This window comes from Alnus glutinosa, chromosome 2 (assembly GCF_958979055.1).
Source record: "Alnus glutinosa chromosome 2, dhAlnGlut1.1, whole genome shotgun sequence".
NCBI classification, from domain to species: Eukaryota; Viridiplantae; Streptophyta; class Magnoliopsida; order Fagales; family Betulaceae; genus Alnus; species Alnus glutinosa.
The window spans coordinates 9,097,371-9,124,280 of record NC_084887.1 but is presented as its reverse complement, the minus strand read 5'-3'; the positions used below and the strand labels follow the sequence as shown (position 1 = coordinate 9,124,280).

Below are 26,910 nucleotides of genomic sequence, written 5' to 3'. Positions count from 1 at the left end.
TAAAATTATTTTTTACTTTCCCATTCAAATACATTTTCCAATAGGCTATAGTTTTCCTTATTTTTCTTTATTCCATTAAATTATTATTTTTTTACAAAATCTAAGTTTCTTACCTACTCACCTTTTTTACAAGAGAAATGATAGAGGGGGACTTTTAACTGGCCCCCCTCCCCCCATTTTCAATAAAAAAATACAATTTTATTCATTAAAATATACTTTTTGATTGTTTTATTTTTTGAATAAAATTGTATTTTTTATTGAAAAGAGGGGGCGGTTAAAGGTCCCCCTCTATCGGTTCTCTTTTAATAATCCCAATACAATTTTCAATATAAGGCCAAAAGATGAGAGATGATTAAAGATAAAGATATTTTGTATTAAAATAATATATAAGTAAGGTAAAATGCCAAATGTTTATTGAAGCAATAGAGAAGCTGTAGAGATGACTTCTTATGTTTTTTTTTTTTTTTTTTTTTTTGAAGATTTTCCTTATATTTAAGAAATAGAAGAGGCTATAAAAAAACTGTTGCTAGTGCTCGCTTCTCTACTTCTACTCTCTTTTCAACTTTTTTTCTCAAATTATTTTTATCTCGCATCAAGTTTTGGTATCAGAATCAAGTTTGATTGTTTTCTATAACAATCGAATGATCACCGCAGCGCGACTCCAACACAAGCAGAAGTTTTTTCATCCCCTACTTTCAACCAACAACACCACCAATTCTCTTCCCCATTGAACCACCACCACCACCAATTCAAACACCCACATTCCGCGAACAATCACATGCTAACACGGCATGTCTTAGAGGATTGTTGGAATCCATCCAACCTGAGGGAAGGGGTTTATTGTTTGTCTTAAACCAAGTAACCACGCTTATCTAAAAAAAACAGATAAAAGAAATCACAACTATTTTATAATTTTCTGCCACATATAATAATTGTTTTAAAAGATGACAGGAAATCATAATTTTTTTTTTTTTTTTTTTGTTTTCTTAAAATTTGGCAAATTTCAAATTTCCAAAAATTCTTTATAAATTTTTTTTCATATCCTTCGCCACAAATTTCGAGAGATTGGGCATTGGGATCTCTCTCTCTCTTTTCTCATTGTTTTTCTTTCTTTCCCTGGCAGTGGCCGAAACGATTCTCCGAGTTTTCAGACTCTCTCCTAAGACCACTCTCAGTGGCACAAGTGTGATTTGAACTATTCGTCGAGGTCAAAACTGCCACTCCCTCACAAACCCTAATTGTCCCTTGAGCTTCCATGTGTATTTTTTATATGGATATATATATATATATCCATCTTCGTTCGTCAGCATTGCCATTTCCCTCACTGAGGTAGTGTGCGTGAGAGATCTCTCTTCCTCTCTCTCCCTCTGCGTCGGCGACCTCTTCAGGTCGGTGTTTCTTCGATCTCTTAGATCTTCGCTTTCGCTTTCTCTGCTTCTCTTAACTCTTTCTTTTTTGGTTGCTGAGAAAATTGAGCAAAAGAACTGAAACGAAATGTTTCGACCCTGTCAAGTTTTCAATTTCTTTGTTTTGCGTTGCTAATGAGACGTGATCTTTGTGATTTTGCTTTCATTTCTATATCTCTGTTTCGTTGCTGTGAAATTTGATTAAGTAAATGGAAATGAGAAACGGGATTATGCAGCTGTGAAATTTGGGTTCTTGTTTTAGTTGAGAGGCGATCCTCGCGATTTTTATTTTTATTTTTTTATGTTGTGCTTGTGTGGGGATCGTTGTGATTTTGCTCTCATTTTCTATATACGCTGTTTGTGGCTGAGAGAATTGGGCGACAGAAAGGAGAAGAGGATTTCGAGCTAATGTATCTTTGGACCTTTTGCTTTTTATGATGGCTATGGCTGGAGATTTGTGCAGTTGTTTCATTTTCATTTGTGTTTGATTTCTGCTGCCGAAGATGTTTATGTTTTCGGGTTTCTTATCTGATTCTTTTATAGATCAATTTTATATCTCCCTCTCGGGGTGCTTGAAAATTAACATCTGTACCCTTTTTGTTTAACCTATGGTTGGTTGCGAAGAAAGAGGAAAGGATATGAAATGAAATTTGGGTCATAACGTTATATTTTTGTTGCTCTAAAAGTGATAATTCCATGGTAATTGAGCCTAATACCTGAATTAGGCTCAGTTTGGTGGGACCTAGTGGTTATTTTATGCTCATTTTCCTTTCAACATTTCTTATGCAACCAATTATGGTGTATATGATTTAATGGGAGGGGAATGAAAAGGAGAAATGATTGTCATGCGTTGTTAAAATGGGTTTTTAGTATTTTGTTAGTTTGTATGGTATTGCTCTGAAAGAGCAATGCTTTAGAGATGAACACACTATGAAAAGCTTTTACAAATCATATAGCTATCTTTTGTTATAATGGGATTTTCCTCCTTTTTTTTATTTTATATATATATATATATATATATATATATATATATATATTTGAAAACAGATTTCTTATTCTGGGTTTGTTAGTAGCATTCCGTATGGATAATTTGTTTTGACTGAGGGATATCTTGATGCAGTTGCTAACAGCCATGATTTTCACCTTTTTTTTTTTTTTAAAAAAATAAAAAATAAAACAGTTGTGTTGATGCACCTGATTATTGTTTTCATGCTTTATTTGCTTCTATGCTCTTCATATGACTTGCATCATAAGAGTGTTTTCTTTGACTACATTTTGAAGATAATTGATTACGAAAATAATGGTGATGCCTTTGATAGTGTAATTTACTACTCTACCCTATCTGTCAGTGAGAAATAGAAAAGGAATTTCACCTTACTGTAGTGAAGGGAAAATAAAGTGGAAAATTTTCTGTTTTGTGCTGTTGTATGGAGAAATTCGCTTTGTTTTGTGCTGTTCTTTTGCGATATGAATGTAATGCTTTGGCATTGGTAGTTGAATTCACAAGTTGTATGTTTTATGCGTTTGTCAGTGTACAATATTGTGGCAAAGACCCAATAGTGTTTACAAACTGATTTTGATTTTGGTAAACTAAATGAGCTGCTTGCTTATGCATTTGTCACTGTATTGATATTATGTTATTCCTTTGCAGGTCACCATTTTGAGCAGTAACATGGTGGATGGATCACAGCATCCGTCAATATTTCAGAAGATACATGGGCAGTCTTACCTCGTTTCTAGGCTTTCCCCCAACTTGCATGCCAGGAATTATGGTGTGAGTGATGCGTATGTAAATGGTGGTTTGCAGAGCCCTCTGCAGCTGGCATGCCAGGGCACTGGCCTGGCACAAATCTCACCTTTGTCTACCGTGTTTGTACAAGCTCCTTCAGAGAAAGGTGCTAAAGGATTTTTTATAGATTTTCTCATGGGAGGAGTTTCTGCTGCTGTTTCCAAGACAGCAGCAGCTCCAATTGAACGCGTTAAACTATTAATTCAAAATCAAGATGAGATGATCAAGGCTGGTCGATTAAGCGAACCATACAAGGGAATTAGTGACTGCTTTGCCCGAACTGTAAAGGATGAAGGCGTCATTGCTCTTTGGAGAGGAAATACTGCTAATGTTATCAGATACTTCCCCACCCAGGTCAATTTCCTTTCTCTTGTTGTTGGCCTCTTATTCTACCATTTCTTTGTCTTTCTTTTGGTATATGTTTGGTGGAAATGTTTTTGTTGTATAATTCTTGAGTGCAGTGTAGACCGTAGCTTCTACAATTTCTCTTTTTTTTCATGCTCTTCACAGGTAATGCTTATATCTTTAAACTGCGTGTGTACCAGGCCTTGAACTTTGCTTTCAAGGACTACTTCAAGAGGCTCTTCAACTTCAAAAAAGACAAAGATGGATACTGGAAGTGGTTTGCTGGTAACTTGGCATCAGGTGGTGCTGCTGGTGCTTCATCTCTTCTATTTGTCTACTCACTGGACTATGCCCGAACACGTTTGGCCAATGATGCAAAGGCTGCGAAAAAGGGTGGTGGGAGGCAGTTTAATGGTATGATCGATGTTTACAAGAAAACTCTCAAATCTGATGGTCTTGCTGGGCTTTACCGTGGATTCAACATCTCATGTGTTGGAATTATTGTTTACCGTGGGCTCTATTTTGGAATGTATGATTCTCTGAAACCTGTGGTTCTTGTTGGTGGGTTGCAGGTATGTGAAACTTTTGAAATTGCACTCTGGTTCTTGTGTTTGTTGGGTTCGTGATACACATCACATCTTGTCTTCTCTCTTCATTCTCTTGATGGATTATATGTTAAATGAATCTCTTTTGTGTATTTATGTCTGGTCTCCTAAATATTATAGCTCCCTGCGGGCCAATGTTGTTTTCCAATGCTTTAAAGGATGTTGTTTGTGAATTGTTGGTAGGCATGTTTCATGTTCACTGCCCACGTTTGGTGTTTACAGGATAGTTTTCTTGCTAGTTTCTTGCTGGGATGGGCAATCACCATAGGTGCTGGATTAGCTTCTTACCCCATTGATACAGTACGTAGAAGGATGATGATGACCTCTGGAGAAGCCGTCAAATATAAGAGCTCTTTGGATGCATTTAGACAGATAGTCAAGAATGAGGGTCCTAAATCACTCTTCAAGGGTGCTGGTGCAAACATTTTGCGTGCTGTTGCAGGTGCTGGTGTGCTTGCTGGTTATGACAAGTTGCAGGTCGTTATGTTGGGCAAGAAATATGGATCCGGTGGTGGTTAATTTGTGATGATGACGACAATAAACGGTGAAGATGATTGCGTTCCTTCTCTTAGAGAGTTGAATAAAATTTTGGAAGAACAATATTTACGGACTTGATATTATTAGAAATTATAGTTATGAAGACATTACTTGAATTTTGAATGTTTGCTTTTCTCTAAGGTGTAGTTTTGTCTCCCATTTGGTGAGAATAATTAACGTGTTATGCCCATATCCATGCTTTAGTTGGCATTGTACTGAATGTTTTATAGATATTGCAATGATCTTTATTTTCTCATCTGCCTATTTTTATGCTGTGGAGAATAGGATGATTGTTGATATGATCGCACATCCTGGTATTGTAACTTGTAAATGGTTCAGAAGTTTTCATTGGTTCTCTGTTATCTTACTGTTTTTATGCAATGTATCTGTCGTTATTTTTTATTTTTTTACAAAAACTTTCTACAAATCAGGAACTTTGAAAGTGTACTGTATTTTTAGAATGGTAGAAGCCCGTGTTTTTAATAGCATTAATAAAAGAGTGTTTTTTACATTCTTAATCGTATACATCTTACTTTTAGAGACGGATTTGTAGGAGTTTTATACGGACCAATTTAGAAAAATTTTGTGGCCCTTATATTTTTGTCAGGGAAAAATCATATTTACCCTTTTAGTTTTCATCTGATTTGGATTTAGTCTTTAAGTTTTCAATTTTAAAAATAAGATCTTAGGTTTTGTCCAATTTTCAAATTGGTCACTTTATTACTTACAATCAAAAGTTAATAATTTTTCACTTCTCAAATGTGTCTCATTTGACACGTTAAGAGTCTATGTTAGCACTCAATATCAATGTTGAAAATAATTACCAACTATTAGCATAACGTGAATTTTTGGGAGCTCGTTGTGACCTATAGTGGTTGATGCAAAGATAGCTGAAGCTATGGCAGCTCTTTGGGTGGTCCTATTTTGCTAGGAGACTGGATTTTTTGAGGTAATCTTTGAAGGGGATGCAGCACATGTGGCGGCCGAGATACTTTCGTCTCCTCCATATTTATCAAAGAATGGTCATATGGATGAAAGCATAGTACGGGAACTCCATGGCTTCCGGTATGCAAAATTTGTTCATGTTCATAGAAAAATGTAATAGTGTTGCACATGTGTTAGTAAAGGATGCCGCACTCGCAAATTGACAGAATGTTAGCAAGAGGAGGCTCCGGATTGTATTACTAGTATTATTCCTAAGGAACGTTTGTGTCCCTAGACTCCTTTGTTTTGGGATCAAGTGTTTGTTTTATGAATTTTATCAATGAGATGCTGAGATTTACCGTCCAAAAAAAAAGAAAAATGGGGCTTGGATTAGATTGACAGATTGGGATATCTAACAAGTAACAAGAGCTTGTAGAAATCATAACAATATGGTCCTAAATCATACACCAAGCCAAGTTCCCCCACCCAAAAAAAAAAAAAAAACAAAGCTAATTAGTCCGTAGAAATTAATTAAATTTCCTCCTATACATTCAATTGGCTGATCAAGCTATTAAGCTTGCAAAAAGAAAAAAAAAAAAAAGAAAAAAAAGAAAGAAAGAGAAATACGCCCCTTCCCTTTTCCTTTAATGTTTATTTTTCCTCTCTCTCTCTCTCTCTCTCTCTCTCTCTCAAGTGACTCACCTTTGTTCATAATGGATAATGCTCCAAACCACTTTCTCATTAAAAGGGAGGAGCACAACTAATTACAAAAGCTGGTAGTATCTTCCAACACCTATATATATATATATATTGTTCTGCAATATAAGTATATTCAGAATTTCAAGATTGGAGGCTAGTGTAATGATGATAATTATGTGCCAACACATAAAATTCTGAGGCAGTGGAAGGTGTGGCTTTCAAATGTGAACATTTGAAGCTAATCCCATGTAATCTGTGGATCACCCTTAAGATCCTTTAACACAATACTTGTCTATCAGTCAATCCCTTCAATCCCAAGAAATCCCCTCATTCCTGTGTTGCTGCTGAAGCTGTCTTTCTCCAGTTCCACTTCAAACAACTAAGAAAACTACATGGAAGGAGGAAGGTCTTTTTCATGCGCATCATCCTCCCCGTCAACCTTCTAGGCCAACCTCATTTCTCTGCAACTAATGTCTAGACTAATCTTAACAAACAGCAGTACAATATAAGACAGTTTAGATTTGTTCTGCGCCTTTGTAGCGGTTAACTGTCGCTGTAATGGGTCATCGTTTTTTTGAAAAAAATTAAACAAATTGTCCATGATTATGCAGAAGACTAAAGCATTTCAGTTGAAAGGGAAAGAGCTCCTTACTTAAGCAAACAAGCTTCACTACCATTAACCCACAAAGCAATGGCTTCATCTATGGTTTCTTCTTCCTTCTCCACCCGTGCCTTAGTCCTTTTACTCCTGCACATATCTTTCTCATTCAACAATCTGGCACTGGCAGCAAAACACAGCAGCTTTGCCGCCGCTCATCACCACCGCCACCGCAGCCACTCCCCCGCATCAAACTCGAGACTCCACCAAGCCTATATCGCCCTCCAAGCGTTGAAATGCGCAATCTACTCTGATCCAAACAACTTCACCGCCAACTGGGTTGGTCCTTCTGTATGCAGCTACTCAGGTGTGTTCTGTACAAAAGCTCTTGATGAACCCAGAACCTCTGTTGTTGCTGGCATTGACCTCAACTTTGCCGACATAGCCGGGTTCCTCCCTAAGGAAATAGGCCTCCTCACTGACCTTGCACTGATCCATCTCAACAGCAACCGCTTTTGTGGCGTCATTCCTGAAACTCTAGCCAACCTTTCACTTCTCTATGAGCTTGATCTCAGTAACAACAGATTTGTAGGCCCTTTTCCTAAGGTTGTGCTCTCCCTTCCCACCCTAGGCTATCTTGATATCCGCTTCAACGACTTCGAAGGGCCATTGCCTCCTGAACTTTTCAGCAAAAAACTCGATGCGATATTCGTTAACAACAACCGCTTCACTAATATGATTCCGCCAAATTTTGGTTTAGGCACGGCCTCCGTGGTGGTTTTTGCTAACAACAACTTTGGAGGCTGCATTCCACCGAGTATATCCAACTTCGCAAACACTTTAGAAGAATTGGTATTAATCAACACCAGTTTGACAGGGTGTATGCCACAAGAGCTGGGATTTCTCTACAAATTGAGGGTGTTGGATCTGAGCACTAACAATATAGTTGGTCCTATACCCTATAGTTTAGCAGGTTTATCCCACTTGGAGCAACTAAATCTTGGCCATAATATGCTGAGTGGGATTGTATCAGATGGAGTGTGTCTCTTGCCAAGCTTGGCAAATTTCACATTCTCTTTTAACTTTTTCTGTGAAGAGGAGGGAATATGCCAGAATTTGACATCAAGACGAGGGATTAAGTTTGACGATCGTCGAAATTGTTTGCCAGATAAACCGTTTCAGAGGAGCAAAAAGGAATGCAATGCTGTGCTTGAGCGCCCTGTTGACTGCTTCTGCTGTGTTGGTGGTGCTGGTGCTAGACCTGCTTTTGCTCCTGCTGCAATGCCAGCAGCAGCAGTGCCTGTGTCTACACCTTCTATCGCTCCAAATTACACATAGACGGCCAGACAATTGATAGTTACTTTCAGAAGCAAAATAAAAAGTACAAACTTGGGGTAGCAAATGACCTTGTAATTACTGTGTGAAGCTTGTAAATTAGTAGAAATATCTCCATCTTCCTTATATCTAGAAAAACCATGTAAATATATCTTTCAAAGAATTGGAAGTGGCTTCTCAGAATGGCCGCTAGATTTGATCAATGCAAATAAAAATTACTGCTTTTTTACAACTATCCAGCTCAGGCACGTAGCAGCTAGCAGGTCGTATTCAGTAGTTTTCCCTCTAAGATGGGCTCACGCAAGACTCGAAAAGGTTGGACTTTATTAAATGATCAAAACCCTAGTTTACCTACAAGAAGTGATCTGAAAACTAGCGATAAAAATAAAAGAAAAATAAAAAAAAAATTTAAAAGCCTCTGTTTCCCTGAAATACAAATCCATCAACTCAAAGATTTTGGTGGTGTAGACCAAGTTTTTTTTTTTTTTTTTTTGGTGGGGGGATTTTTTCTTTCTTTCTTTCCTTAAATCATTTTCCCAGCATTTTCGTCACTTTCTTGGACAATTTTCCACCAATCCATTCTAATAAATTGACATTTATCCTTATATTAATTTACATCTATACTTATAGCACGCTATTCACACTTGCATTTTCTACTTGCTAGCCCTGCTTCCTCTCTCCGCCTTCATCCACCTCTGCCGTTGGTGGTTTCTGGTCGACTTTGACGTTCCCAGCCATGGAGAGGCCTTCTTGTGTTGGCGTGTGGACTACACGCACCATCATAGTAGGCTCCCATCCTTGACGATCCATTGTGTTGTGGTTTTTGTTCTTTTTTTTGTTGTTTTTCTGTTGATTTCCCACACTGTTATGGGTGCTTTTTTGTTTTTGTTTTGTGATTTGGGTTATAGTCTCCAAGTTCTTCTGATTTTTGTTCTGTTTGTGGAGACTATTGTAATTGGGTTTTGTTCTTCTGCAACGGATCCTCTCTAGTCTTTGACAGTGTTTTCTCAGCAACCACCACCTCATAGTGGTGGTTGCTTTTACTGGTTGGAGCTCTTAGAGCCCTTTTGCCATTTAAAACTGCCTTGTGCGATAGGTTCGACTCGTTTATGGTTCTTCTAAAACCATAGATGATTACCATTACCTACTGTTGCTTGTTTGTGTTTGAGTTTTACTGCCATTTCTGTTGTGATTCGGTTGATTTGTAGTTTGATCTCATTCCTCTTCCCCCATATTTGAATAGAAAAAGAAAAAAGAAAAAAAAAAACGTGAAAATCACATGCTCTAAGGACATGTTAGTTTAATAGACTAAGTTTGAGGACATTTCTTCTCGACCTAGCCCAAAGAAAAACTCTCCCTTTTCTATTCCCTCAAGAAAGCTAATGGGCCAGACTAATAGCTAGAGTCACTATTTAGGCAAGACATGAGGTTCTTCGGTGCATTATGCATGACAACATTTTTCACCATCCACGAACTAAGCACAAACCCAACATAAAATTAGTAGATTATGAAGAAAATTTTGACACATTTAATTAAATTGGTCGGTTAAAGTTATCCTATATCGTCTTATATCCATACATCAACACGACTTAAACCCGACACACGACACAAGAATCGACAATTTTTTACACAACCTACAAATCTAATACGAACTCAACACCAAATTAGCGTAATAAGTTTGAGGGATCTAACCGGTTGAATTAAATGAGTTGAGTAAGGATTAATCTATATAATCTTATACCCATGTCTCGACACGACTCGAAATCCGATACGCAAAGATCAATTTGCATCCAAGTGGTGAGGAAGAGGAAAAAAAAAAAACACACATGGGAAACACACATACTCCCATCTATCCTTTGAGACTATTTCCTTTCCATCATTCCTTTCACGACGTTGAAGATAAGACTAATAAGGAGTTCCAAGCAAAACAAATTTCTTGAATTGACAGCATCAAATCAAATGCCATTTGTTTTGCATCATTAGACTAGGACTATTGCTCTCTCAACCCCCTCAGAAATAACAAATAAACGTTCGGTGGGAGGCAAAGATTGAATTGAGAGGATTTACACCTGCTATAAAATTGCTAAATGTACTCAAATATACAATATACATTACATTACAAACAGTACAAGAATCATTGGCTACAGACTGATACAGCATCTGTGACAGTTTGTGATTGATTATGTTGTATCTCACCCTTCTGAAGGTGAACTCAAGGTAAAAAAGGCAATTCTATTCCCAACCTGAGAAAAGGGAAGAGGCGTGAATGATGGGACAAACACCAATTAACATGTTCATGTCAACAGTGACAAATTATGGAATGAAGAATGTGCTATAATAACCTTCAAGAAATGAGGATTTGAATGGACAAAGAAGAAGAATTCAACAGGAAGCAATGCAAGTATGAAATAATTAAGATGGATTTAGAAAACAAAAGAAATAAAGCTTTGATTTCCAAAATTAATGATGCTTACTATTTGCAAAAGCACATGTGAAAATTGAATTAGAAATGCTATGCGACAGAAAAAAGTCCTCAGAAATTCAAAAATTACCAGAATTAGCAAGTCGGGCAATGTCAGTTGGTCCTATATGATATAGACATAAAGTGGAAAGATGCTCTTATGCTGGTGGTAGTGGACGCCGGCAAGTTGGGCACTCCATCTTTATGTCCATCCACCTTTGTAAACAACCAGAATGGAAAAAATGATCACATGGCGTCACCTGTAAAAGATATTGCAAATTGATTTCAGTCCAGTGTTCAAAGAAAGAAAACCTAACCATACCAACTAATTACAAGAAAAAATCCCATCAGAATACCATGCAATCATTAGATCGCTGCGTAATATCGATGGCAGTCATGCAAATGACACAATCTGTAGTATGATTTGTGACTTGATCAAACCTTCTATAGTAGCTATATTTTTCAGGAAGAATCTGCAAACCATTACACCGAAAGTGAGATTTCCATATAAGCACTCATAGCAATTTTAGCTAAAAGTAACGTGCTGTGGCAATGTAAATACACCTCTGCTAAGAAATCTAGTTGCAATTTGCACACCGCAAAATCAAAATTATTATTTAAATAGGTATTAACGGTTTCACGCAATTTTCTCCACATGAACTGAAGCCGATTAAATGAAGAAGCATTAACCAATTCAATAATCTCGTTGAGTTGAACTAGTTAGAACCAGACGAGCAAAGCCCAAAAACATGGGAAGTCCACACAATTTTTAATGCTTTAGATGTATTGAGGGAGAAGCACCATTTATGTATTACAATATCAAGATTCCAATGGGAAAATAAATCAATTAGCAGGTTATTGCAAGTAGTACTCAGGACTAATGCACAATAATGCAACTCCTTGCTTAGCTAGTTCCACATAATTTTTCTAGTTATGAGTAATCACCATATCTTCATCATAGAGCAAACGGATGGTGTGTGGTTTAGAGGATATGTGTGTGCTATGCATCTCAATGCCATCAATTACAAAAAAATAAAGAAAAAGAACAAGATTTTGAGAGAGGACAAAAAGGAAGAGGGTTAAATCCAACCTGACGAGGAATAAACCAACGAGATCCAAGGTAGTTCTGGAGAAGAAGAATTGATGCTTGGAGTCCAATAAATACAGCCAAACAAATACACCAACTCTTGTCAGGCTCAATACGCATGAAGTTGTTAGGGCAGCCAAATATATATAATGGGATTGCTAGCCGAGTAACAGTCATGCCTAAGATGTAATGAGGATGCAAAGGTTTTCTTGAATCACGAAGAACATTGGTTATTATTTGAGGTATCCAAAAAGAGTACAAAAGCAGAAGAATAGGTCTCAGAAAATTATGAAACTCATACATGACCAGAATGCCTCCCAAAAGGATCCCATCTGCAGATAGGGACAACAGTTAGAACAAATTAGCAGATCAATTTGATACAAACAAATTCTATTGCCCAAACATAATAGTGAAAATACATAGTTAAAGTGTAAATAAGGCTAATAAGCAATCATTTATCAAACAGGGGAAATCATTGAGATTTGGAAACTTCTAAGATTTATTGTTCCATCATTGAGACTAAATACTAGAAGAGAAGAACCATTCATATCTTGACATTGCACAACCAGCATGGGGAACTTGACAGATGAATGTAATTTAGAAGTTCTAAAGGATTACTTTAAGGTGATTGTAATAGTAATAGCTAATATCCTAACAGCAACTTGAGAAGAGAATACCATTCAGAGGAGTTTGAAGTAACCTGCAACTATCAAGTCATATGAAAGAACTATATGTGACTATTTTCACGTGGTATTAGTCATCACTCATCACATTAGCTTAACATGATTTCATATGGCTACAACAATGAGGATATCATCTGAAATTTTTAAATCTCCAAGTCCAAGCCTAGTGATATCTATGACTTCAGGATGTGAAAACACTACACTATCTTGTGATGTTTACTTGGAATACCTGAGAGATTTTTCCACATTTTTTTTGGACTACTGCCGGTTTGTAAGTAATAAAACTCATTACCACCTTCTAAACTCTTGCTTGGGATGTTTGCTATAGATGATTCTCACGCCTAGAGGAGAAAATGTTAATTGAAAAACCCAAACCTGCCTGGATAAAGTCCATGTGAAAATACTCTGGGCTCTAGAGATATTCGTTAATAAGATAGATTAGCCTGTAAATGAACTCACTTCATATTGCTAAGATACTAGGGAACCTACGATAAAAGAGAAAACTTGTGCACATGGCAAAAACATAGATTTTCTGATGTGCTCGCAACGGCTAAACTATTGATTCAATATTGCAGTGAAATTATCATAGTGGGAACACTCTGAACAGCTACATACAACTTTCATTCTAGTTATCTATCTCAAATATTCTTCAATGCGAGCAGTAATAAGCTTGCAGACTAGTGAACATTTAATCTGTTCATTTCTAAGGTTACTAAATATTTATTAGAGGAACTTCATCATGATATACACCAGCTGTCATTTTATATCTGACAGCCATATAATTTCAGATTACCATATCGCTAGGAAAAATTCTACCACATAATCTATCTTGAAACTTGAGGCTTAAGTGACACAAGTATAGTGGAAGATAAGTGTCATTACACAATATTTTGCATCTAATCACATTTTCAGACAAAAAGAGTTCAGTCAATATATGTTCAAGAAACAGTCAAACTTAAAGGAGGTGAACGTGCATGAGTATACATAGGGAGTTGTCTGAGTGTGAAACACCTTCAATAGATCTTGGAAATGGAAATTGCACTCACAAATGAAAGAGTGGCATTGAAAAGATAAACACAAAAGTTGCATTTCATAATACTTACAAAAACGACTATATAGAACCGAAAGCTCACGCCTCATAGTCTCCCAACCTTCTCCATTACTCAAGGGCCTACTTGCCTTCCATATAGCAAGAAGATATCTCATCTCAAAAATTGAGAAGACTACGAACTTGAAAAAAGCCGCAGTTGCAAAAGCATTAAATAAGGATTCTGTATGCACCAAAGAAAAAAAAACCCACCTCTGGTTAAGGATGAATATGAGGTAATGAACAAACTTGAAAAGCCACAAAGGTCATCATACAGGATGCAATAATGAACATATGCAGAAATAGTTGCACAAATAAGGTATGTGGTATGTAAACAAAATGAATTACACACTCCTATATACAAGTTATAAAAAAGACACCAGCACAGGTATGTCCATTTCCCACGAAAATGCTGATATTTGACTGACATTCTACCATCATAATAAATTTCCAAACAAAAAGAAATGCTAGAATGCCACTTTCCTTGTTGTGTAGCAAACATACATTTAAATAGCACGATATTGATGCAGACAACTTGGATCGTCCAAACCCAGATCTGGCACTACTATTTTCATCCAAATTCAATTCAATCACCAGCCAGACCAGACCAGTCAGATTGTGTTCCATATACTAAACTCCGTAGGATGACTTTCAACTAGCTGATTCACAAAGCAAAACTGAATTTTATGTATAAATATGGTAAAAATCATGAAAATTTACCACATTTTCATAAAAATGTGGTGGTAACATGTTACGCACCTATGTTAGGCGTAACAAAACCCTAGCAAACCCTAATGCTAATCACAGTGGCGGCTGAGGCAAATATGGAAGGTTGGGGAGAAAAGTCTGTGCTGGAGGAGCACGACTTTTTGGTAGGAAATTCCTAAGAATAAGGGGCTGTGTTTCCCCAGTTGTAGCCTAAGAATAAGGGATTATATTTCCCAATTAGTAGCTGATTTGTAGGAAGCAAATAAAGGGAATTATACTTTCCCTAAAACTGGAAATCTAGCAATTACTGCTGTATTTGTAATTCACCCTATTTATATGGGGTTTTGAAAGAATAAAGGATCCAGAAAATTATCAAACACAACTCCAGAAGTTGTTAGGAGGCAGAGGTACCTCGAATACCTCATTATCCCTTACCCCACCTTTCACCATAGGTAAGCTCAGGAAGATAGACCTTGCGGCTTTACCTCTATAGCCAAACCAGTCACTCGATCACAGACCCGGGTCCATAACATAACAGTTTTTCACTTATGCCATCACCATATAGTCAAGGTGTATTAAAACTTATTACTCTATGTAGTGGCTTGCAAATGCTACTGTGCCATCACCATCATTTATAAAATACATGCAATAGCCACATTGTAAATGGACAGAGCACGTTTGTGGTCTAAAGGTGTCAACTATCTCAGCTGGTAAACTCTCAAGGTGTCACACTGAATACCTAGGATCAAATCCCACTTTCATCGAGTTAAGGGGTAATTTGACTGGGTTCTCAGTGGGCTCCAGGGATTCCGAGGCCGTAGTTGTGAATCACCTGCTGTTTGCGGATGACACTTTGATCTTTTGTGGCGCTCAAGAAGAACAGATTCGACATCTGAGATGTATTTTCTTATGCTTTGAGGCAGTTTCTGGCTTGAGAATTAATTTAGAAAAATCAGAAATCGTCCCTATTGGTGGAGTTGAGGATGTCGAAAGGCTGGCTAATCTTCTTGGATGTAGGGTTGCTTCTCTGCCTATGACTTATTTGGGTTTGCCGTTGGGTGTGCTTCTTACAAGTCCACCTCTATTTGGAATGGTGTTATTGAAAAAATGGAAAGGAGGTTGGCGGGTTGGAAGCGGATGTACTTGTCGAAGGGTGCTCGGTTGACTCTTATTAATAGTACGCTCTCCAACATCCCCATTTATTATTTATCATTGTTTCCTATTCCAGTGAGGGTGGCTAATCGTCTTGATAAAATTCGAAAGGATTTTCTTTAGGGTGGCATTGGTGACGAGACCAAATTTCATCTAGTTAATTGGAACAAGATTTGCACACCTTTGCCTACAGGTGGGTTGGGAGTTCACAATTTCATCCAGCTCAATCGAGCTCTCTTGGGTAAGTGGCTGTGGAGATATGGTAGGGAGAGAGAGGCTTTATGGCGTTTGGTGATTGATGCCAAGTTTGAGAGTTTAAAGGGGGGGTGGTGTTCGAAAGAGGCTTCGGGTTCATTTGGAGTAGGTGTATGGAAGCATATTAGGAGGGGGTGGGAGGAATTTCGTAATTTTGTTCGGTTTGAACTGGGGAATGGATCAAATATTAGCTTTTGGCAAGATTGGTGGTGTGGGGATAGATCCTTGGAGCAATGCTTTCCAGCTCTTTTTAATATAGCAAGGAATAAAGACGCGACGGTAGAAGATAATTTGGTGGTTCATAATGGTGTTATTCAGTGGAATGTTCTATTCACGCGACATATTCAGGATTGGGAGTTGGATATGGTCATTTCTTTCTTCGATCGTCTATACTCCAGTTCGGCTCGACATGGGGAGGGTAACAGGTTAGTGTGGAATCCCTCTAGAAAAGGTCTATTTGAGGTGAGATCCTTCTACAAAGAGCTTATTAGGAAAGGTGGCCCTGTTGTCCCGTGTTTTCCTTGGAAGAATATTTGGCGTGTTAAGGCTCCAACTAGGGTGGCCTTCTTCGTTTGGTCAGCTGCATTGGGCAAAATTTTGACGCATGATAACTTGCGTAAGAGGAAGGTGATAGTAATTGAGTGGTGTTGCTTATGTAAGAAGAGTGGGGAGTCTATTGATCACTTGTTGCTTCACTGCGAGGTAGCCCAGGCTCTTTGGAGCTTTGTCCTTACTTTATTTGGGGTCGAGTGGGTTATGCCACGTACGGTGTTGGAGTTGCTGAATAGTTGGGGGGCGGCGCTTGGAGGTGGTCTTGCTATTGAGGCTTGGCGGTTAGCTCCTTTATGCTTGCTGTGGTGTATCTGGAGGGAGCGGAATGCTAGGCTGTTTGAAGATGTAGAGACATCCATGGTGGAGCTTCGGAAGCGGTTGCTCAATACTTTATATTTTTGGATAGCGCCCCATCATAGTTTGAGTTCTTTTACTTATGTAGAATTTTTAAATTTATTCTCTGTTCGTCCCTGTTAGGGGTTCTCTTGTATACTTCCCGTATATAAAGGTTGCGCCCCTCTGCGCTTTTTATATAATTGCAATTACTTATCAAAAAAAAAAAATGGCCATCGCCTCTATTTGGGGGGGGGGGGGGGGGGGGGTCGTGACCACCGCGACCTCTATCCTAAAAAGGGGGGAGGGGGGGGGGGGGTTGGCCCCAAAAGCCACCCCTCTATTAGGGACCATTTTGTAATACCGTCCCTTAAATTGTAGGTACTTTTGGCAGAAGAAACGGCTCATACGCACATGACTGGCACGTGTAACGTTTCCAAATTAATGGCCAGATTTGACACAAGGGGGCAACTCGAAATACTTTTGTAGCTTCTTGGTTCGAGTTGCGCTGAGTTGTAGTTTGGAGGTGTAAGCGCAATTGAAGTGGTAGTTTGGAGGTGTAAGTGCAATTGAAATGGTAGTTTGGAGGGGTAAAGTATAATTTACCCAAAAAAAGAGAAGAAAGAAAAAGAGCACTCGTGTTGGAGGGTCATTGTTGAGACAGATTTCATCTTTTAGAAGTCTGTAGTACACTTTGCAAGTGACACAATTTAACATGTGGAGGGTACAAAAGAAAAAAAGAATAAAAACTCAAAACGAAAAGTCAAAAGGCGTTTACATTCTCCAGCTAAATGGAATCCTTTAGAAATTATGTTTCTGAAAGGTTGGGCAAATTAATGAAATAGGAAAAGTTAGTATTTTTTTACCACAGTTCTATAATCATAAAAGAATTTGTTATTATTTGTAACTACAGGTTTGTCAAAAGTGAATAGCTGATTTTACAAGTCCCCCAATAACCCCGTAACTAAGATGATTATAATAACCTTGTCAAAAAAATATATATGCATATACAGAAGCTTCTGAAATTGCAGAACAGGGAGCTATTATGCTTACCAACTAGTATTCCAGCTGTAAGATGTAGAAGGCAAAGATAAGCATCCATGATTGCTTGTTGGCCAATCATTAAAATTGAAACTTTGGCAGCTCCCTGATAGAGGAAAATCAGAACCATGATTACTTTTGTGAAATCACAAAGCTGAAAGAATATTGACATACGTCATATATATGGAAACTATGGCTTTTATTCTCAAGTATGTTTTACACAAGTTCTTACGGATTGAGTGTTGCCATGTTCCATCTGCCGAATTAATAGAAGAACTTGAAGGAAAGAGACCTGATGAAAACAGTTAAAGAATCCACCCAAAAGAGCCTAATAACATTGTGTTGAAACTAGAGTAATGATATTTAAAGGATACAAAGGTGACCATCAAAGTATAGTTCACAGCCTTGTTATAGTAGACCCCAATGTTGACAGAAGTAACATTTAATAGTAAGGGTGAGAAGCAATCCCCATCATCATCCACTGCAGGACTTTCCATTAAACCTTCCATATGATAACGATCGTGATCCCCATCTACAGGAGTGTATGTAATAAATAAGCAAACCAAAGAAAGGTTTATTTTATTTATTAAGAACTGTTTTCCAATTATTTCTAGACATACATCAGGTCAAAAGAGAGGGGGAAAAGCAAAAAGAAAAGAATTCATACGCTGAGAGAACTCAAGTACCATTTTGGGCGGATGAAACACGCGAAATTTGGGCCGCAATTTCAATATTACAATGTTTCTCCATTTCATAAATTGGTGCTGCAGTAAGTGAAAATAGAAATTACTAGCTACATCATAAGAGCAAGGACATAAGTTACAAAACAGGATCAACATGGGCATAAGTTCAAAGTGAAGAAGATGAGATTACAATGCTTTCTTCTCCATATCTTATCTCGTGGAGATTCTTGGAACACCTGGGATGAGAAAACTCCAAGCTGTACGAAGTTGAAAAAGTAGAAAGTATTCAGAACCCCCATCAACAAATATTTTCTCAAAGATGATAACCGCTAGTTTTCCAAGCAATGTCACCCACATGATTCAAATAGTTGTCAAAGAAGAGCTTCTGATTTTGAGAACATACAACAAGATCAGGTAAAGATTTAGAATTCAAAATCTCAGCCCACTAACATCCGTGGCCAGATCTAAAATTTCCCATGGAATATTTAGATGTCTCTAAATCTATTTTTTTTTTGATAAGTAATGATAGTTTTATTGAAAGATGTCTCTAAATCTATGATTCCTTGATATGGTTATGGTAAGGATTCAATATGATATGGACATGGTGATACATCACTTCTTGAAAATCCAAGATGTGATACAGCAAGGACATGTTAACTTATTAATATAAAAAAGAATTTTAAAATATATGGTATAAATTTTTTATGTTAAAAGATGAATAACAAAAACCAAAAGGCATAAAATATGTATAAATGATTCAGCCATTTTAGAAGCTATATATAGAGAAATAACAAATCATTCATATTTGGTATTCATTACACTTAGTAACTGGAAGGTTTTTAAATATATATTATAGAAATTTTTAGGTTAAAAGACAAATAACAAACATCAAAAGGCATAGAATATGTATAAATGATTGAGCTAATTTAGAAGCTACATAAAACATCGAAAACTCTTAGACAGAGCTTTTGAGGAGAGTGAGGCTTTTGATGTGGTAAGAGCCCTGAATGGTGATAAGGCCCCTGGGCCCTGATGGTTTCTCCTTAGCTTTTTCACAGACTTGTAGGGAGGTTATTAAAGAGGATTTCATGAATGTTTTCCAAGAGTTTCATCTTCGAAGTTTAAAAAGAGCCTTGCTTCAACTTTTATTTCCCTCGTCCCTAAGATAGATGGGGTTGTGGATATTAAGGACTTCCGTCCCATTAGTCTTGTGGGTGGTATTTGTAGAATCATATCTATAGTCCTAACGAATAGGCTGAAAACGGTGATGTAAAAGGTTATTTCTAGTTTTCAAAATGCGTTTGGAGGTTAGAAATATAGTTCAGTTTAACCGAGCTCTATTGGGGAAATGGCTGTAATGTTATGCCATTGAGATGGGGGCTTTGTGGATATCAGTAGTGGAAACCAAATATGATAGCATGAGAAAAGGATGGTGTTCCAATGAGGTTGTTGGGCCCTTAGGGGTGGGGGTGTGGAAATACATTAGAAGGTGGGGGTTTTTCTAGATTTGTCAAAGTTGAGGTGGGAGACGGGTCCAAGATCATGTTTTGGCATAATATGTGGTCATCCACTGAAGGCAACTTTTCTGAAAATGTTTAGTATTGCTTGCTGTAAGGAAGTTTTGGTGGCGGATCATATGCAGTTTTTTAAATGCAATGTTCAGTGGAATATTTCTTTTCCGAATCAGTCCAAGATTAGGAGGTGGACTCGGTCACTTAGTTCTTTGATCTCTTGTATTCTCTCAAGTTGAGACAAGGTGGTGGAGATAAAATCTGTTGGATCCCTTCTAAAAGGCGGAGGTTCGAGGTCAAATCATTTTATCATGCGCTTTGCACAACCGCTGGATCCCTATTTCCTTGAAAGAGCATTTGGAGAAATAGGGCTTCTTTGAGAGTGGCGTTCTTTGTATGAACAACAACGTTAGAGAAGATTTTAACTTTGGATAAGAAGAGGCACGTCATAGTAGTGGATTAGTGTTGCATGTGCAAGAGTGGGGAGACCATAAATCATCTTCTTCTCCACTGTGAAATGACTAGAGAATTGTGGGGTTCGATCTTCTATCTTTTTGGTGTAGAGTGGGTCATGCATAGAAAAGTAGTGGAGTTGTTGGCTAGCTGGAGAAGTCAGTGAAGAAGCAATTGCATTTTAGAAGTTTGGAGGATGGCTCCTCTATGCTTAATGTGGTGCATTTGAAGAGAGTAGAACGCGAGAAGCTTTGAAGATTATGAGAGATCGGTGTTAGAGTTAAAAGCTGACATGGTCAAATCTCTTTATGCTTGGATGGCGACTTCAATAGTCCTCGTTTTTTTTTTTTTCTAGTTTTATTGAATTTCTGGAATTGTATTATCATTTTTCTCCCTAATTGGGGGTCTCTCTTGTATACATCTTATACTTAGGTTGCGCCCCTCTGCGCTTTCTATTGAGATATTCATTAAATTTAGAAACAAGAATTTTGCCTCACTTTCTAAGACACTAGATCTTGTACTTTACAGTTGAATCTTTTTTTTTTTTTTTTTCTTTAGGAAATTCAACTTTGACCACCTCGCCCAAGAAGTATCCATGTTGTATCCTAGTTGTCTCCTGCTACACCCGAGTTGTAGCCATGGAAAAAAAAAAATTTGATTTTATTATTTATTTAAAATTGCATATCCAATGCGTATTTTGCTGCATCACAGCGTATCTGTATTCGATACAAATCAGATAAGATAAGGTATGACACCTTTGAAGTGCAAATTCTTCAGAAAAAAATTGTGTCTTCCACAATAGAATCTGATAAGTGAGATTTCGAGTAAGTGTTTACATAATCTTCTTCTGTCCGAAGAAATGATTCATCGAAATAATGAGTCACCATTGATATTGACACATACGAGATCGCCAAATGTTCGGGAGTTCCTCTATTCAATCCGTGGACGATTTCTAGCAGCTAGGAAGAAGAACAATGGACGATTTGTATCATGCCACTAGCTCAAGTCCCACAGCTTCATGCGCAACCTTTATCTTATTTGGACAGATCAAGTCTTAAAGGCAAATTAAAGCATCTTTACTGGAGCCTATTGTCCTCGTTGCTTGCAGAAGACTCACTAAAGGTATTACCTCATCCCCAAGGATTAGGCCCACTTTTAACAGGTAAGTGGAATCTTTATGTGCAAAACCCCAATCCGAGTAGTCCGTACAATTACTAGTACGCCTATTGCGATTCCCAATACAAGGGTCAAAAGAGGAACAAGCACCCATATAATTTCATAGACCTCTTTATCTGTACTTCCTAGTCCCAAGTCTAATCCCATCCCAATAAAGACGGGGCAAATGACGGAATAAATCAGATAAAAATGTTGATACAGATTTCATGCGTGTAATGAAATAACAGCATTATCTTTCCTAGGTAATACCAACTCACACATGCTGGATTGAACCTGTGAAGCATGATCTTACCCTTCACCCCTGATTTAAGATTAATCTACTGAACTAAATCCTAAGTCAACTTTATGCCGCTCCATCAAACCCAGATCGAGAACAAAATTAGAAATTTTTGAAACACAATGATTAACCGACTCTACAACACTCTAATAAAAATTTTAGGACAGATTACAGCAGGATATGACAACGCAGCATCAAGTAAACAGGGAGACCAATTGCATAATACAGACAGCTAAGGAAAAAATTTGCATAAAAAAGACAATAAGAGGTCATCCTAAAATAACATACACTAAGGAATCACAATCAATTTCAAAATCATAGATGAGTCGAGTAAGAAGCATTACCAAATGATATGGATTAGATAAAAGATAATCATCTTCCTGATTCAGCTCTCCCTCTTTTCCACTGCAATATCATAGTGTGTGAAAGTTGAAAACAATTCAAATGCACAAATAACATTGAAATTAGAAATTAATCACACCATTTACCGTAGGGAAAAATGGACATAGCAGCAGAGTAATGTGCAAACAGATATTGTTAACAAAACAGCTAATTGTTCTAAATGCAGTTCTTACTTCAAACTGTCTATCATCTCACTATGTTCCAAAAACTGTCCAGAAGAATATGAACAATTACATTAGAACAGTGGGTAAATCCCCTATATATTCTGACTTTATATTCCTTAGAATACCCTTTATTTCTCTATCACCTTCTGTGCACATTTATTTTGTATGTCATCCAACATTTACTTGCATTTCTTGTCTTATTACCCAAATCTTCAAACGTCAAATTGAGCATATGTGTGAAGAATCAATTGATGATTAAATTGAAATTGCTTAAATTGAAAAATCAATTTAATCATTATGAAGGTTTCCAAGGTTTTGATGTGTTTCTCAATTTAACTATCATTATCAACAAACTGGTTGCTATACATAATTATGTATTTTTCAAACCGCAAGCAAGTACAATCACATAAACTTGTATCTTTTATTGACATCTTGATTACTTGCTAAAAAAAATAAAATAAAATAAAAAAACCTTGTATCACATCTAAGTTTGGTGGGAGAGTATAAAAGATTAGCATTTTAGTACATATTTTTAACCAACCACAAAAAAGACCTACTCAAAGAAAGAATAAACACCAAGAATAAATATAGAATGGAGAATAACAAAATGTGTATACAGGAACTAAAGATGTAGGGGCGACATTTTAAGGGTAATGATATTTACCTATTAGCTACCATTCGAAGTTGTCTAAAAGGCCATATATATACACCTTCAACCCTGATTTGAGCACCACCAACATTGTGTTCATTGTCAAACACATCATGGAAGATAATTACCCCCTGCATCAGCACCATGAAAAAGAAAAAAACTTCATTTGTAAACAAATTATCATAAATGAAAAGCAAACAGTAAAGCAATTATGTTATTCCTATTAACTCTTTTAGAAAAAGAGAGCTAAAAATACATGTTCCATCATCTATGATGAGGAGATACCAAATTCAAGCTTTGTCGTTGATCATCATACTTTGGGGTTCTGAAATATTCAGATCCAATCACATGCATACTAAGGAAATGACGCATGTACCAGAAATGATTAATAGAAAATCAATGTCCTACTACTGGCTTTAGCATCAGGAACAGATTGTGCAAGCATAAACACCCTAGATGCGTACAATATCTGTTGCCTGTGCACTAATTAAGAATAAGGATGCCATTCATAAATGCTGACTTTCCTAGAACATGACCGTTTTTTACCCACAAATCAACCTACTCACCTGAACATAATGTACACCAGTTATTTTTGTTGGTGTACTAACTAATTCAATAACTGAATTGCCAGTGGATTTCCTGAAATCTGGAAACCTGGAGGAGCCATTTGTGGAGTCTAGAAACCTCCATGTCCCTGCAACTCAGATGTCCAGATTGTAGGTAATCAGATCAAGATATAAGTACCCAACCATTCGATGCACTGTAATAAACTGGATGATTAAGTTCATAATGCATTCAACTGGAAGTTGAATGCATTCACATGGTCCATTGAAAATATTTTGCACAAGTTGAAACATGACAAGGAAATTGTGGATAAATATTTTTCTGTAATATTTGTACAAAATTCCAACAGAAAAAAATGCACATGCACTCCACAAGCAAGCATTATTGATAGATTTACATCTCAATACATGTGACAATGAGTAACATCTCCACACTTCCTGATACCAAGAAAATTTTTAAAGGTTTATTCAGGTATAGACCCTGATATATTTCTTTATCAAATATGGAGTATAGTGCTATAGTGTCTCATGTGGACCATATCGCAGAAGAGAAATAGGCAGAATATCAAAGGAATTAACCTCCCCATCAATAGTGTCAAAATTTTGCTTTTGAGATTGTTCTAACATTGGATGCCTATTATGGCAATAGCCCATCTTCTTCGTTGGATCTTTTAGATTCTTTACATTTCCAATTGTAATACCAGTGTTTTTTTCCTCAACAAATAGCCTGTGTACTTTAGTTATCACCCATCAGGCATGGGCTTCGGCAGGTCCCTAGTGAAGTGCATGTTTTAATACACAATTCCAACTTACCACCAAACAAACCCTGACCAGTTTTAGCCAAAAAAGTATCAATTCACAATATACTTGTCTATTACCAAGTATCTCATTTCATCTCACTCTAAGTATCAGTGTTAAACATGGAAATCCTAGCCATATAGTTTTCTCATTTTTTTTTCTCACTTAGTTTTCTTCATGATCGTGCTCTGTTTCACTCCAAAGCTCTCTCTCTAATGGCAGTCAAGCAGAAATATCAAGCAAATACGCAACAGATGGAAGTCACAAGGTCCATGACTCCATGTAAAGCAGAGTCTGCAAATCAAGCAGAATGCAAATGCATGCCCAAGCAAAATTCTGAGTCGTTGCATGATTCTAAGTGTGACCACGTCAGTGTGTAATTTCAGAGTCACTTTGTGACAAACTAATTCATGTTGGTAATATTATCCTAGATGAACATCATGCCATCATGATCTAAAAGCTCGCAAGTTTTTGAATAGTGCAGCAAAAAATAAGATACAGACCAAAGATTTCCTAAGCTACCCATATATAATGAGACATGAGTAACAAATAGTGATTAATGATATCATAAGGAAATAAATGTAATTGGCAGCAGACAACTTTTGCAAACAGCCTGATGACTATAACGAAGAGATGATCAATTCAACGTATTTATGTTACAAACCTCTGTAAGTTCCTGTTATGTTCCATGAAGAAAATGGACCCATCTCGCTTTCATCTTTTCTTACAAATAGCCACTGCAAAAAAGCAATATCAATTACAAGCAAAAGTCATTATGTCTGATTCAGAATTTATGCAAAATCAGAGTCACATTTTAGCGACAAATTAAGATAAGGTTGCCCACTTCCTTTGAAAAACTAAAATTCAATTTAGTCAAATACTTGACATTAAAAAACAGCTGAGTATTGAAATATATTGAAAAAACTTTTAGGTTAATGAAGGCCAAATAAAGTTGTTCAGTTATTTCTCTACTTGTCCAGGTTCTGCACATTGGGACAACTTGAGAGCTAGGAATTGCTCAATTTTGATGCATTTGCGTCAATTTCCACCACCAATGGCTACCATCGCTAATGATTACAAACATGGGTTCTCCCCCACTTTCCAAGTTTCACATTTCTGGCAACCAACTACAGAAGCAGGCTCTAATTTTGTTTCCCATAGTACTTATTTAACATTGACAACATATATGGTTCTAGGTAATTCTTGTTGCAGAAAGTACTGTTCTTTGTAGTCCCGTGCTCCATTTGCTCACACAAAGAAACATTAACTTCCTCCTTAACCATCATAACACAACCCATGGGCTAAGATAAGCATTTGGAACACAACAATATCAGTCTAAGATTCTTCTTCTTCTTAGTAAGCAATGGAAAGTTATATCTGACAGAAAAAAAAATTTGTACCCATTAAAACTTAACACTCCTCTGTCAATCTCACTCCACAAAGATGATATTAATTCTTACATCTATACAGTACCCAATAATATTCAATCTCGCTCGACCAATGGATCAACTCTAAGTACATGCAAACCACAGTAGAATCCAACAAGGTTCCCTAAATCCCTTCAGATTCGCCAAAATGCACAACATATATATAGCTATAGCCCATGTAACGGATCAAACCATTAGCTTAACCGAACAAATTTACACTTTAATATTTGAATTCACATTCTTTATCTAAATTGCCATCAAAGGCACAATCAAAACATCAAACAATACCATAATTGAGCAACAATAGAAGATGAAATTTGCAATACCAACCTCATCGCCCCACGACCGAGTCCTCTCCCTCAACGGTCTTAAACCTGCCACCGGCCGAGTAAGCAAGAAACCAACCCAAAATCCAAATACAATCCGAAGCACAAACCCTAATCCCCTCCTCCCAAACCACAAAAAGCTTGAACTTTGGCCAATACCCATATCAGAACTCAACCGCACCATCCCAAAATTCAACTCCAATTCTTCAGCAACCCAGTTTCTTGCTTAAACTGATAACTAAGAATCCAAACAAATAATCCAAAACCCATAACAGAATAGAGCTTAAGAAAGACTGGGGCTTGCTTCAAATGGAGTCAAACGAAGGAACAACCAGCCCAGAATATCAGATACAGAAAATGAAAGCTTAACAACTAATAGACCACAACCAAAAACCCACAATTTTTCTTAAGCAAGAAGGCCTTCCTTCACCCCCAAAACATTACAAAAGTACATATTCCTTGCACAACATACATAGAACACAAAGATAAATACATACGCCAATAGATTATGTGTTGGATTTTGGGAAAGTTAACCAAAGAAATGGGGTTCTGTATGTGAAGCTGATTGGAGAGGTGGGTGTGGTTGTTGACATGTCTCTTGCTGCTTTTGTTGTGTGTTGTGTGAGAGAGAGTTCTGGCTTTTGGTAAACGGAGGTCAGAGAAGGGAGGCACTGGGTAGTGGGTGTGGAGGATGGGATGGGATTGGATACCACTCGCTTGGAGGGAGGTGGTAGCCACGCTCCAATCATGGGCGGTGGAGTCAGTTCTTGGCGTCACGAGGTAGCCTGATTGTGATATGCGGGTGGTGACTGGTGACGCTACATTTTGCTACAATTGAAAAGCAATATACTTTTCATGTAGATTAATGTTTTACTTGGATTCGG

The 26,910-nt window shown here is 37.3% G+C and overlaps 3 protein-coding genes across 3 annotated transcripts; 2 read left to right on the top strand and 1 right to left on the bottom strand.

Annotated features, from left to right (window-relative positions):
- Positions 1–1,232: 1,232 nt before the first annotated feature.
- On the top strand, positions 1,233–4,938 carry LOC133860916 (ADP,ATP carrier protein 3, mitochondrial). Its single transcript, XM_062296582.1, has 4 exons — positions 1,233–1,388; positions 3,058–3,549; positions 3,741–4,112; positions 4,368–4,938. Exons 2-4 carry the CDS (start codon positions 3,079–3,081, stop codon positions 4,662–4,664), a joined length of 1,140 nt encoding a protein of 379 aa, XP_062152566.1. The 5' UTR covers positions 1,233–1,388; positions 3,058–3,078; the 3' UTR covers positions 4,665–4,938.
- Positions 4,939–6,959: 2,021 nt separating this feature from the next.
- On the top strand, positions 6,960–8,455 carry LOC133861310 (leucine-rich repeat extensin-like protein 4). Its single transcript, XM_062297061.1, has one exon. The coding sequence runs from the start codon at positions 6,997–6,999 to the stop codon at positions 8,239–8,241; it is 1,245 nt and encodes a 414-aa protein (XP_062153045.1). The 5' UTR covers positions 6,960–6,996; the 3' UTR covers positions 8,242–8,455.
- A 1,699-nt stretch (positions 8,456–10,154) lies between these two features.
- LOC133860915 (transmembrane E3 ubiquitin-protein ligase FLY2) lies at positions 10,155–26,700 on the bottom strand. The gene is made up of 15 exons (XM_062296580.1): positions 26,031–26,700; positions 24,938–25,010; positions 23,479–23,606; positions 22,928–23,043; positions 22,042–22,102; positions 18,471–18,537; positions 18,284–18,361; positions 17,972–18,129; positions 17,830–17,889; positions 17,610–17,703; positions 13,573–13,740; positions 11,790–12,118; positions 11,056–11,172; positions 10,791–10,959; positions 10,155–10,481 (listed from the first exon to the last, which is right to left on the bottom strand). The coding sequence occupies exons 1-14, from the start codon at positions 26,208–26,210 to the stop codon at positions 10,858–10,860; spliced, it is 1,731 nt and encodes a 576-aa protein (XP_062152564.1). The 5' UTR covers positions 26,211–26,700; the 3' UTR covers positions 10,155–10,481; positions 10,791–10,857.
- Between the last annotated feature and the right edge of the window lie 210 nt (positions 26,701–26,910).

Excerpts from the sequence above, each read along its gene's own strand:
- LOC133860916 (XM_062296582.1), top strand. The coding sequence starts at position 3,079 with ATGGTGGATGGATCACAGCATCCGTCAATATTTCAGAAGATACATGGG. Across the intron at positions 3,550-3,740 it reads TCAGATACTTCCCCACCCAG|GCCTTGAACTTTGCTTTCAA; the intron begins GTCAATTTCCTT and ends CGTGTGTACCAG. Across the intron at positions 4,113-4,367 it reads TTCTTGTTGGTGGGTTGCAG|GATAGTTTTCTTGCTAGTTT; the intron begins GTATGTGAAACT and ends TGGTGTTTACAG.
- LOC133861310 (XM_062297061.1), top strand. The coding sequence starts at position 6,997 with ATGGCTTCATCTATGGTTTCTTCTTCCTTCTCCACCCGTGCCTTAGTC.
- LOC133860915 (XM_062296580.1), bottom strand. The coding sequence starts at position 26,210 with ATGGTGCGGTTGAGTTCTGATATGGGTATTGGCCAAAGTTCAAGCTTT. Across the intron at positions 17,890-17,971 it reads ATACTTTGATGGTCACCTTT|GTCTCTTTCCTTCAAGTTCT; the intron begins GTATCCTTTAAA and ends TGTTTTCATCAG. Across the intron at positions 12,119-13,572 it reads GGTTCTATATAGTCGTTTTT|ATGGGATCCTTTTGGGAGGC; the intron begins GTAAGTATTATG and ends CCCTATCTGCAG.